The sequence below is a fragment of the Strongylocentrotus purpuratus genome, unplaced genomic scaffold, assembly GCF_000002235.5.
Source record: "Strongylocentrotus purpuratus isolate Spur 01 unplaced genomic scaffold, Spur_5.0 spur5_scaffold_11, whole genome shotgun sequence".
Classification (NCBI taxonomy): Eukaryota; Metazoa; Echinodermata; class Echinoidea; order Camarodonta; family Strongylocentrotidae; genus Strongylocentrotus; species Strongylocentrotus purpuratus.
In genome coordinates this window covers 1,020,735-1,034,367 of record NW_022145596.1, presented here as the reverse complement: position 1 = coordinate 1,034,367, position 13,633 = coordinate 1,020,735, and the positions used below count along the sequence as shown (strand labels likewise).

Here is a 13,633-nt window from a genome sequence, read left to right as displayed (position 1 = left end):
GAGTGAAGTGATTAGGAATCTTTATGTAATAACCTTATGTTCTCATGTACAGGTGAAGTATACACATGGGGTGATAATGATGAGGGTCAGCTAGGAGATGGAACAACCAATGCTATCCAGAGACCAAGGATTGTTACTGCACTACAAGGTGAGACAATACCAGCTCAATTAAAGATAGATGTTTTCCTAAAATGCAGATATGTTATGTTAAAGGTAAAGACCAGTTTTGGAAACGCCCCCTCAAAAAATGAAATGGAAGCTCTAATTATCAATCATGTGAAAGAATATGTCTTGACTAATACGTGATGATACAAATTTTGCCAAGAAACCGCCTACTAATTGATATTTGTTAAATTATTATATCTATTTGGACCTGATAGATATCCGGCACGTGTCGCGTAGTCCCATATACATGTACATCTTTATGTGTACAGTGCTTGTAACTTTACTAAGACTGGGCCAAATTTCTCATCATTTTGATGATTCCAGAACCTTGCAATACACACCAATACCAATACTTACATGTATATGCTAAATGATCAACCTTTTCTGATCGATTCCACAACGTTTCTTTCACAATGCAATCGCATGACCATAACTGGTCTTTATCTTTAAGAGGAGGATTACTTTTTCTTTTTTTTCAGTGAAAGAATGGGACCTCATGAATCCAATTTTTTGAGGGAAATAGTCTGAGGTTATTTATAAGGAGAGTTTGACTCTATTGAAATGGTCTCAAGGAGTTGGCCCAATCAGTATGATTGTGGATTAGGGTTTTGTTATATCTGTGCACCAAAAAGCAAATCAAGAAGCAATCAGAAGAAATATACAATAGTCATAGTAGTAATATTGCATTCTTGTACGGCACATATCATGTTATATATCTCTTGCTCTTCCATTAGCTTCGGAAAATTCATTGCAATACTTCCAATATGATACATACATATGACTAAAGTTGTTAAAGTCTGTAGACAAAATTCTTCTGAATTCTTCAGAATATGTAATGTTCATATTTCCTGTCTTTTTCTCCTTTCCATTGAGCAGATAAGAAGATCACCAACGTAGCATGCGGCTCTGCCCACACCGTTGCCTGGTCTACCAGCAAGCCTCTCCATGCCGGCCGTCTACCCCAGACCGTCCCCATGGAATACAACCTCCTGAGAGAGGTCAATATCCCTGTCATCAGGAACAGATTGGTTCTACTTCATCACTTCTCTGAACTCTTCTGTCCATCTATCCCTATGTTTGACATGAGAGATAAGCAGAATAGTTCATCCGCCGGTATGGGTATCCTAGTAGGCATCGATGCACTCAGAGGACTCCTGGTCTCTTCTGGAAAGGTAAATCAACTCGGTTATTTGAACTAAATATTCCAACTCGATGTTTAATGATAATAAGTATAGGCATTTCTATAGCGCCGTCTATCTAGAAATTATCTATTCCGAGGCTCATTGATTATAAACCTCGGCTTAAGCCTAGCTGCCATTACAGCGCTCCAGCATTTCAAGGAATTAATTCCTGCCAGGTACCCATATACCTCACCTGAAAATGTCCTGTATTGTTAATGACAGCAGTTTTCACAGTAGAAAACATTATGTAGTTACACATGTGTTATGATTCAATTGTTTCACAACATGAAGATGACATGAATGTGGACCACTCTTGAAAGTTGATATGGTCTCTTAAATGCAAAAGATCTGGTTGTACACTAGTAATTATGTTCAGTAACAGACTTATGATTGTACTGTACAATGTACAAAGAGAAAGTATAGTTTAAAGAGAATGAACAGGTATAAAAGCTAGATTTAAATGAAAATTCTGTCTTGGAATTCAGATTTTTGCTTTTATGGATGAATTCTCAAGTTTCTTACTAATCAGTTTTGCAGTTGATAAAATTCTCTCTTGAGAATAATAATAATAATGGGTTCTTGTATAGCGCTCATGTCTGTTAGACTTGACACTCCTGGCACTCCCGATTATTACCCTGGCTTTAGCACGGCTGCCATCATGGCGCTCTAGCATTTCAAAGAATTAATTCCTGCCAGGTACCCATTTACATCACCTTGGTTGAGTGTGGCAAATGTAGATCAATGTCTTGCCAAAGGACATTAGTGCCCAGACGGGACTCGATTCACGGACCTTGTGCTCGACAGCCGGGACATATCCATTCGACCACGACACCTCTAAGAATGTACTGACATTTGACCCTTTACATTGATTGTTTTGTAGGAAGCAGCATTCCGTAAGGTAGTCCAAGCCACCATGGTAAGAGACCGTCAGCATGGACCAGTCATTGAGCTCAACAGGATCCAGGTCAAGAGATCTAGGAGTAAAGGTGGTCTAGCTGGACTAGACGGGACCAAGTCTGTCTTTGGTCAAGCCTGTTCCAAGTTGAGCCAGTTTGGAGCTGATAGTCTCCTTCTACCACATAGGGTCTGGAAGGTCAAGTTCATAGGTCAGTTCCATGTTCTACAAAGTCACTTGTGATTCACACTATATCTCTTTTGTCTTTCTTCTTTCCATCTATCTTCATGTAACTCTATTCTCCTTTTTCTTTCTCCCTCTTTATCTCTCCTACTTTTATTTCCTCATCCACCCTCTCCCTCTCTCTCTCTCTCTTCCCTCTATTTTATTGTGTACATGTATTGGATGCATTACAGTGAAAAGTAAATAAGAGATAAAAAGTTATGACTGCCATAACACATTGTGCTCTGTTTCATAAAACTTGTTATCACTAACAAGTTACAACAACTTTTATAGCTACTAAATTTGTGGCATTTGATTATCTGAGAGCAAATTTGTCATAAAAATTAAGCATTTGTTATTGATAATAAGTTTTATGAAACAGGGCCCTGGATGTTTACAGTGTGGATATAAGAGCCATTTATTTATTTATATTATTTATTTGTTATATTCTCTGTGCAAAATGGGGATGCGCTGATGACAGTACGAAATTCCTATTCAATAACAGTCTACAAGTAACAATATTAAGAGGTGGATACAGTGAGTCTATAGCTGAGATGTGTTCATAGAATTAAGTTAATTTAATCACATTTGATGTTAATGCTTGCTTCAAACTCTTAGGTGAGAGTGTAGATGACTGTGGAGGAGGATACAGTGACTATAGCTGGGATGTGTTCATAGAATTAAGTTAATATAATCACATTTGATGTTAATGCTTAGGTGAGAGTGTAGATGACTGTGGAGGTGGATACAGTGACTATAGCTGGGATGTGTTCATAGAATTAAGTTAATATAATCACATTTGATGTTAATGCTTAGGTGAGAGTGTAGATGACTGTGGAGGTGGATACAGTGACTATAGCTGGGATGTGCTCATAGAATTAAGTTAATATAATCACATTTGATGTTAATGCTTAGGTGAGAGTGTAGATGACTGTGGAGGTGGATACAGTGACTATAGCTGGGATGTGTTCATAGAATTAAGTTAATATAATCACATTTGATGTTAATGCTTAGGTGAGAGTGTAGATGACTGTGGAGGTGGATACAGTGACTATAGCTGGGATGTGTTCATAGAATTAAGTTAATATAATCACATTTGATGTTAATGCTTAGGTGAGAGTGTAGATGACTGTGGAGGTGGATACAGTGACTATAGCTGAGATGTGTTCATAGAATTAAGTTAATATAATCACATTTAATGTTAATGCTTGCTTCAAACTATTAGGTGAGAGTGTAGATGACTGTGGAGGTGGATACAGTGAGTCTATAGCTGAGATGTGCTCATAGAATTAAGTTAATTTAATCACATTTGATGTTAATGCTTGCTTCAAACTCTTAGGTGAGAGTGTAGATGACTGTGGAGGAGGATACAGTGAGTCTATAGCTGAGATGTGTGATGAGCTTCAGAATGGATCTGTACCTCTCCTGGTGCTCACACCTAACGGACGAGACGAGGCTGGAGCTAACAGGGATTGCTTCCTAGTCAAACCAACGGCTAGACTACAGTCACATCAAAGCATGTTCAAGTTCCTCGGTAAGACATCCACAAACTTGCAGATACATAGCAGCACCTGCTCAGACTGTTAGTTAAGTGGATTCAGGTTATCACATTTTACACCATTTCACAATCTTTCCCTTTACTCAGTATTTCATGAATAGTAGGCATTATGTATTCAGAGCTCATACATCATAATATTTAGGGCAGATTTTGGTTATTAAGTGCTGTTAAAAGAATTGTCTCTAAGTTTTTAAGAGAATGTTAGCATTTTGTCTTTTAGAAATAATCTTTTCTTAAACCTTGTTTGCTGTGTCTCTTTTAGGAAATAGACTTAAAACATTAAGATTTGAAATTGCTGTGATTACCTAAAGCTCTCACTTTTGAGAAATTAATATTTTGAAACCTTTTAAAAAAAATTGGTGTTTGCTTTTATCGTTTTCTTGGCATCCATAACTGTGATTTTGCACCATGTGATTGAATTTTACTGTGATTATTAAGACACTTTAAAATGATTTATGAAAACAATATTATATTATATTCATTCTTGGGAACCTACAAAAACAAGCTATGCTTTCCAGTAGGTTCCTGTTTCAATTCATAATTTTGATCTTACTTTGTCAACTATGTTCTTTATTGTGCAAACAATTGGTATATGAAATGAAATAAAATCAATCAATCAATCAAATCAATTCTAGGAATCTTGATGGGTATAGCGATCCGTACAGGGAAGCCCTCTCAGTCTATCCCTATTGTTGTTTTCTTGCCTCCACCCATAACTGTGATTTTGCATCATGTGATTGAATTCTAGGAATCTTGATGGGTATAGCGATCCGTACAGGGAGCCCTCTCAGTCTATCCCTAGCAGAACCAGTCTGGAAGCAGTTAGCAGGGATGCCTCTCACTGTAGCTGATGTCACAGAAGTCGACAAGGATTACGTTGCAGGTCAGTGCATTCAGCTCGCAGACAGAGATGCCAACCAGTACGATTAAATCGTATTTAGTACGATAATAAAAGTGAAAAACGATCTTAAAATAAGTTTGTTTTTTTTTTAACCCACAAAAACATTGGAATCGCATAGAATCATGTACAAGGAAATCCCCGCAACCCCTACAAAAACTTTGCTTTACAATTTTCTCTTTAAATTTTAATGAAAGAGCAAACATTTTTCTGAAATTTTACTGGCCCGGGGCCGATGGTCAAAATTTTTCGTGAAAATCTGATTTTTAGGATACTCAGTCTGTTTTTTTGTGTCAAGAGGTTAGCATCTCTGAGCTTGTATCATTCAACTTTTATACAACACTGCATTCATCTGGACTCTATAATGCTTGAATACAATTATCAATGTGGTGTAGCTGACTAGTGGGGAGTTAAACTCAATTAGGATATTGTACATTCATGTTTATGCATGGAAAGATAGGTGATCTGATTTGATTAGGATTTGTAAAGGTGTACTGGAAGTAGAATTGGAAGAAACATTTATCATTTTATTTAAAATCGTGTACATTGTAGGAGCTATGTATACAATCCTAATATGAAAGCTTAATGTCACATCATTTGAATGAAAATAACAATTCCAAGAACAAAGACCATTCGCTTGTTTGGAGCCAGAAGGGCGCTAACTCATATACTTTAACACAGAGTTAACACCCTTCTGGCGCCATACCGATGATTTCCCAATAGAAGATATAATATTCAGTATGACTCTGTTATGCTTGGGTGCTGAAGAACATTAAAGATAAAGTTGAGTTCTGGTCTTGCGATTGCATTGTGAAAGAAACAGTGTGGAATCAATCAGAAAAGGTTGATCATCTGTCATATAAGTATTGGTGTGTACTGCAAGGCTCTGGAATCATCAACAACAACAAAATTGGCCCGGTCTTGGTACAGTTTCAAGCACTGTACACAGGAAGATGTATATGTGACAACACAAATGGTGTCTGGGCTAGAACCTTGATTTCCTAATCTTTCTATGCTCATCACTCAGCCAGTATACATTTTCTACCAAAATTGTTTGGCAAATGACATTTATTTGTAATCTTGAACATTCAGTGTAAGTTTCGTTTAATTCTGTGAGAATTCTCTTTTTTTTTTAAAACCAGAACTCACCTTTATCTTTAAATACTAACCATTTTGATTTGTTGCCTTTGTTGTTTGCTCCAGGTTTGATGTGTATCCGTGATATGGAGTCTGATGCTGAGGCTTTCAATCAGATGGACATGCCTTACAGTACTCCTAGTGCAACAGGGCAAGATGTACCTCTTAATACCAAGTATGCCAGAATCACTGCTGATAACAGGATGGAATACGTCAGAGCAGCTCTCAATTACAGGTATGTACAGTCAAACCTGCTTTAGTGACCACCTGTCTACAAAGACCACCTGTCTACAAAGGCCACATTTGTTGTTTCCCTTGAAAATGGCTTCTCATTGAATCATGTACTAAAGGAACCTGTCTACAAAGGCCCCTTTTTGTCTTTCCCTTGGGTGGTCACTATAGACAGGTTTGACTGTACCTCTCAATCTTAACTAAATCTAAATTATATTCAATAGTTCAAGATTCAGGATTCAAGATTTTTATTGTCCATATATAATGCAGAAATTTGTTTTCCATTGGTGTAACATGTAATATGTAAAACACAAGACAAAAACATGGTGCCGTGTGCTGAAAGCCAGAAGGGCGTCAAGACTCTGTAAAGAAAAAGGCTATGAGCAGGTACGGTCCTCCAACTTTCAATACCGGTAGTTGAATAAATGTGTGATAAAAAGTCTTGTTCTTACTCAAGCTAGTTTTTTAATAAAAGGTAAAATCATCTGAAGAACTAAAAACACTGAGGATGAATGAAAGTTATTATCATGTCACTTTGATATTTTAGTAATGATGAAAGTTCTCTACAGGGATGTGTATCAATGACTCCAAGGGACTTGGTTTAATGGATGGAGCCATTTTGAGCGTTGTTATTTGTGGATGTTTAATACCTTGGCCCATTCAATACAACATAATTTTCTTCTGAACACATCTCTAAGGATCCATGTTAAACAAAATGTAACAACATTTCCAAGTTAAAAGCTTGAACATGTATTATTTTCAAATTAGTGTTCTCAAATAGCACATCAATAGTATTTAAGGATAAGTAATGTTATAATTTTTCTCTTTGTAAGCACTTTATTGTTTTCGATATATGTTTCTGTTTCATCTTCCTTTTATGATTGTGTTATACTTTATATAATTATGTATACCGGTATTGTAGAAATGTAAAGCGCATTGAAATGTCAACAGACATGAAATGTGCTATAAAAGAACAAATAATAATAATTATTATTATTATTGTATTGAATGTATCTTTGTTGTTTTCTTTGGCAGATTGAGTGAGTTTGATGACCAGGTCCAATGGGTGAGAGAAGGGATGGCCAGGGTGATTCCTGTACCGCTCCTCTCCCTCTTCACAGGATCAGAGCTAGAGACCATGGTAAGAACACGTTTCATTTGTTGTAGTGGCAAATATAAAGTAGACATAACAAATATTATGCAGTTGAAATGATCTTGAGCCAAGGGGTTGACGTTCATAAGGCTAATTGCCCTTTTTGTTACCCCACATTCCCATAAAATTTTGTTTGTTCCTTCCCTTTGTGTTTGTATTGTAATCGATCTTTTATCTGTATATCATATTTGTATGTTTTAATGTTTTTTTTATGGAGAATGAAATGAAATAAAATGAAAATTTCTTTGGATTCTTTATCAAAGTGCAAAGATGTAAATGTGTTCATGTCCTTATTTATGAGCCTGTTGTGTACAGTATCTCAACTGTGAAAAGTTAACTGGAGAAGTAGTATTCTCTAATGAACTTCTTGTTATAATAATCTTTGTATGTTCCTTTAAAAATTGTTGCCTTCAAGATGGTTCTTTGTGAAAGTTATCTTTGATTTATCATACACATGAAGATGTGAATTTCATGTTATGATGGATTACTGTTCACTTTTATGTGTTCACAAGTTACATTTGCTGTAAAGCCTTGTACCCATTTGCCACTGTATACTGTCAGAGCAAAATACCTGTATAGTGTTTCACATTTCTTTCTATTATATCAGACCGATAGTGAGAACATACCAGACCTTTTGTTCCATATAAAACAAGATTCTCTCACCCCTTCTTGCTATTATTGAAAGAAACTGCAAAAGTTGACTTCCTCATATGGGTACAAGCCGTGTCTCAATCTGAACCATCACTAGGCCTTAACAAAAAAGATGATGTATTGCCCTTTGCGACCTACCCAAAAATCTTGAAATCTACAGTCAGCTTTTAAAAAAAAAAAATTACTGGTTTTTAGAGAAAAAGAGAAAGAAAAAGAAGAGAAAAAAAATTATAAAGAAAAAAAAGATTTCTGACCGACCGACCAATGTTTTGGCTCCTAACGGGAAATACAACATCTTTTTTGTTTAAGCCCTATTGTAACCTACTTATTGTGCCTCTCCCTCCTTACAGGTGTGTGGAAGTCCAGACATACCCCTAGATCTGCTGAAATCAGTAGCGACCTACAAGGGAATCGATGCCACTGCTCCACTCGTTACATGGTTCTGGGAGATCATGGAGGACTTCACCAACAACGAACGTTCTCTCTTCTTACGCTTTGTCTGGGGACGTACCAGGCTACCCAGGACTATCGCTGACTTCAGAGGAAGGGACTTTGTACTGCAGGTAAGTTTGTAACACGTCAGAGACCACATAGTGTTCTTGTTTTACATTTTTAATCAACCAAATTAAACATGCGGTAAGCAGAAGTAGTAAAAAAATGTTGTGTTTGATTTCTGTTATTGTTTACAATGTGGTTGAGCGTCAGGAGCGTTACAGCATGATTGGCATGAGAGGTTTACCAGAAGCAACCATTGTAATTATTACTATTCAATATTGTTTTTGTATTGTGATTCAAACGATTAGAGAGAGACAGAATAAATGGCTTGGACACATAATGCGGCATGATGAGGGCTTGATGCTCGGAGTCATAGAAGGTTGTATTCATGGAAAGAAGAAGAGGGGAAGACCTCGTAAAGGCTTTCTAGACGATGTAATCACAGAATGTGGAGCAACAGGGTATGAAACGCTGAAACAGATGGCTCAAGACCGAGGAACATGGAGAGACACTTATATAGAATTTTGATTGGGTCACTGAACCTGTCATAAACTGACAGACCACTATTGATGATGATTGTGAAAGTAGTTTATTAAAGTACATAAACATTTGCTTTATTTTCTCTTCTTCACTTTGCACACATTCCAGGTCCTGGACAAGTACAACCCTCCAGATCACTTCCTCCCAGAATCCTACACGTGTTTCTTCCTTCTCAAACTACCCCGGTACTCCTGCCGGGAAGTCCTGAGAGAGAAACTCAAATACGCCATCTACTTCTGCAAGTCCATCGACACTGACGACTACGCTCGCATCGCTCTGACTGGTGAGGCTGCTGGAGGAGAGTCATCATCAGAAGACATCGAAGAGGACGAGCTGGATAGCATTGACTTTGATTCAGAAGTGGTGGAGTTGTCTTGAGATGTGGCTTGAGGCTGTTGAAGCGAATTACACTTTCTTGATGATATGAACATTTGGATGTCTTGATAAAACAGACTTTGTTTCAAGTATACATGAAAACTTACTTTGTGGTTAAATTGAACCTTAATGTGTTATTGTGTGTTTGAAATTTCACTGAGTTGCTGTCTACAGGCTTTATACAATGCTGTGTGGTTAGTTGTAATCAATGAGATAATTGGCCTTTTATAGAGAAGGGAATATGAATGTTAAATTTCTATTGTAAAATGATAACTTTATTGTTTTGAAAATGATTGTACCACTTTTGAAGGTAAGCAGATATTGATAAACTGTGCATCATCTAAATTAGTGTCTGAGAGAAAAGTAAACAGCGTTTTTCTTTTATATATGTATATATTTATATATATATATATATATATATATATGTAGATGCAGAGTAACTGCAAAGGTACATGTACATGTACATGTAGTCTTCTATCTTGTTTACGTTCTCGAAAAGATCTCAAAAGAAACCTGTGATGTTGAGAACCAAAAGTGACCGTTTCAAATACTAAAATGCATGATCAAATCAGACGTGTATTTCATATCATATAGTCAGAAATATCAGATTGATGTTCCAATTTTCATATTAGGAATGTTTCCTATTTACTTCCCATCTGTGGCATGCATTTTGAGAGGTACATCTGACTTCAGTCATGCTAGAGTCGTTCATTGCCTATCGGACAGACTGATGCATTTGTTTTCTCTCTCTCTGAAATTCTTTAGGGTAAGCACTGCTATTTAAGAGTAACTGATCTTTGTTGTTTTTATCATTCCGTAGATAGCCTGTTTAGTTCTGAAATTAGACTTTTTGAGCTTTTTGAAGTGAAATTGAGAGTTATATGTTTACATCTAACCTATGGTTTAAGAGAGAATGACCATGGTTTATAGAAGTTATTTTTCATTTTTTAGGTATACTATATAATTGTATAGTCAGAGACTGGCTTAACATTGCATTTATGTTATGGCAAAATTTTCATAGAATATATATTTTTAGTGTAAAAACTTGTTTTGACTTATTTGTATCTGTTTTGCAAACTCTTCTGGAGCACATGAGAGATTGAAATGATCAGAATCTATTTGTTTTCTGGATCTGGATCTGGATCTGGATGTGTACGATGATAAAATGTCTGATTGAATGTTTCCTACATGTAATTGTACATTATTGCAAGGTTAATTATAAATTGATGGTTTATTATACTTACAGACTCTCTGTTCTTTCTACCAAGAATGGAACATTTATGTGCAACAAAATATGCAGCTGTAAACATTAAGAACTGTTCATTACAGTATATCAGCATTTCTTGACATATTTTAGATATATGTTTTTGTGATTTATTTGTTCATAAATTTATGTACAGAGTGATTGTAGTTACCACTCAAAATAATCTTGTTAAGAGTCAATGCAAGATTATTTGTTAATTGTTTCACTCTTTCTTCACTCAACCGTTCTGTTTTTCATCGATCTGACTACATGTATGTGAAAACAGAGCAATTGCATTTTCAAGTTTTTAATCCATATTTGTACCATAAATATGAGAGTTGTGTGGAGTTTGTTATGAATGTTTATAGTAAAGCTTGTGTGAAATTTGAGTGAATTGATATATAGCCTAAAAGGTATGATGCATTTAAAGTAACCTTATTATTAATATTGCATGACTGTACTTCACTCTTTGCATGTTAAAAGTTTGTACACATACATGTAATTATATACATGTATATTACAAATGGATTGTGATAGTGAAATGGTAAGATCATTTTGGATGTCTTTGTGAGCAGAAGTTAGAAATTGATTAGGAATGTCTTTGTGTCAGACATAATCTTGTGTAAGAATTATGTATGGTTTACTTAAATTTATATTTATGTATTTAGTTTTAAAACCATAAAGAAACATATTTCTTGTAGAATATTGAGCCTTGATGTTAATTATAACAATGACAAGCAAAGTTTGATTCCCATGACATTTAAATTCTGGTGTAAATGCTACAAATTGTGTATAGTTGAAGGATTCTTTTTCATCACAAATGTTAATGATTGTTGAAAGATGCAATAGCTTTGTATTATTATGCTAAATATTTCTTACATGGAAGTTTGTTATGTACCAGTGTTACTTTTGTTCATATCTACATAATTTTGTGTCTCATGCATGTGCAGAAATCTGTGGATTATATATCAAGATTTTATGCTCAAAGATTAAAACAATTCATTGACTTTTGAACAGTTAGAATGAAATATGTCATTATGTAACTGTGTTCCCAATGCACTGTGTGTAACCTCTTTGTAAATGTACTTCTATAGGTTCTTAGCTAAGTTGCAATTTGAAGTGAATGTCCCGCTGAATCAATCACAGTTTGTACATGTATTAACAAGTTCTAACATACAGTGAAAAGTGCTTATTCTATGCTAGCCTACATAGCTAATGATGCACTAAGAACATGAAGAAGAATGGTAAGTTGATATATATGTGGTAGTCTGATATTATGAGCATTTTGTGTCTTGACTGGAGAGATGATCACTATTATCAGATTTATATTCAGTCTTTTCATTATAGTAACAAGTTACTAGAATAGAAATCACAATGTTATCTATTCTCCTATTTGTCAGGTTATAATGTATGCCTTGATATATTTCAAGGTCTTGGCATAAATCAAAAAGCAACTGTAAAAGTGTATAGACAGAAGACATTTGTGAAACAAATTAATGTGTGAATCAAGATATCGACTATAACAAAAAAGAATAACCTTGATAGGTGTGGAAAGATACAAACTTAAACTATGTGATATTTGTGTGCATATATGTGAAATAAAATTGCTATTTAGCAGCTATTGAAAAAGTACTATTTACCTGTCAGTGAATAGTATACAAATAACGCACGTCCCAGAGTGCAATAGCGGTGAATGCAGTACACGCGAGGTTTCTTTAGATTGGTGCCGCTCTGTGCAACGAGCCGCTTGCGGCGAGTTGACAGTGCGAACCATCTGAAGAAACCGAGCGTTTACTGCATTTACGTTTTGCACAACAGGGTCAAGTGCGTTATTTGTTTTATAAAATAGCGACACAAATAGCAAAAACGAAACTTTAGATCTAATAAGTTATAGAGTCTACGAGAGTTCGATCTAGATCTAGAGTTATGTTGGTTCTACTTCTAATTAGACTAAGACCTTGCAGGCTTACCAAAAAGTCAATGGGATTCATTGCCTTGGCTTGATTAAAAATAAAATCCATACAGTGGGTCTAGAGACGAGTCTACATCAGACAGCTGAAATTCCTGGCTTCATTATAAAATCCAAAAGTCAAAACAGGCCTAAATCCAAGGGAAAAGTAAAATAAAAATTTGCTTTTTAATAATACCCCGCTGGCCGCTCTAGCTAGCTAGCTAGAGCTAGCTACGCGTACGTTGCGCTGGGGATCATGGTGGAGCGTACAATATTAGCTACGCGTAGCCTACAATAATTGCAATGCAACTCGAGGGAGCGCGTACTACACGTACGCGCGCGCACTGGATCTCCATGGTCACGCGTACGCACCGTGCAATATAACTTTTTACTGCGCTTTTTCTGCACTCATTTCTGCAAAATCGTGCTTGCATCAAATTTTTTTCAATGTCATGTGACGCGTATTGACCAATCACGATGCTTAAAATACTAGAGCCATTTTATAAAATGGATTTGGTGTCTTGAAATGAGAGTATAAGTACAGAGCAGGGGAGAAATTATGACAGAACAAAGCAAAGACCTAGATAGCCAGGTATAGAAGCGTAAGAAACGGGAAAAGATGGATAAAGTATTAAAGAAATACAACGTCTCAGTGTAGAGACAATTTAAAGAGAGCTAGGAGAGGGAGAGACTGTAATAAGTAGACAGAATGTAGGCTGAGAGAAAGAGTGAGCTAGAGCTAGATTGACAGAGGAAACAAATGCAGTCAGAAAGAGGGAGAGAGAAACAATAAGAGGATAGGTGAAAGAGAAAGTGAGAGATGGAGATATATAAAGGGGAACAAAATAGAGAACCGATGAGAAGCCCAGACAAATCATGTTTTTGTGAACAAGTAGGGGCGCGCACGTTCGCGCGTACGTTCGTGGAAGGACTTTCTG

General features: G+C 36.1%; 1 protein-coding gene across 2 annotated transcripts in view; it reads left to right on the top strand.

The window, feature by feature from the left end:
• LOC588717 (E3 ubiquitin-protein ligase HERC2) overlaps nucleotides 1-12,373 on the top strand; it is an 86,778-nt gene extending 74,405 nt beyond the window's left edge. For both annotated transcript variants that reach the window (XM_030980291.1, XM_030980290.1), the window contains exons 67-75: nucleotides 53-148; nucleotides 1,042-1,337; nucleotides 2,227-2,452; nucleotides 3,803-3,997; nucleotides 4,770-4,904; nucleotides 6,123-6,291; nucleotides 7,323-7,428; nucleotides 8,442-8,654; nucleotides 9,235-12,373. In XM_030980291.1, coding sequence (XP_030836151.1) covers nucleotides 53-148; nucleotides 1,042-1,337; nucleotides 2,227-2,452; nucleotides 3,803-3,997; nucleotides 4,770-4,904; nucleotides 6,123-6,291; nucleotides 7,323-7,428; nucleotides 8,442-8,654; nucleotides 9,235-9,504 — 1,706 coding nt within the window. In that variant the 3' untranslated portion in view covers nucleotides 9,505-12,373. The remainder of the gene's footprint in view (nucleotides 1-52; nucleotides 149-1,041; nucleotides 1,338-2,226; nucleotides 2,453-3,802; nucleotides 3,998-4,769; nucleotides 4,905-6,122; nucleotides 6,292-7,322; nucleotides 7,429-8,441; nucleotides 8,655-9,234) is intronic.
• The last annotated feature ends 1,260 nt before the right edge of the window (nucleotides 12,374-13,633 follow it).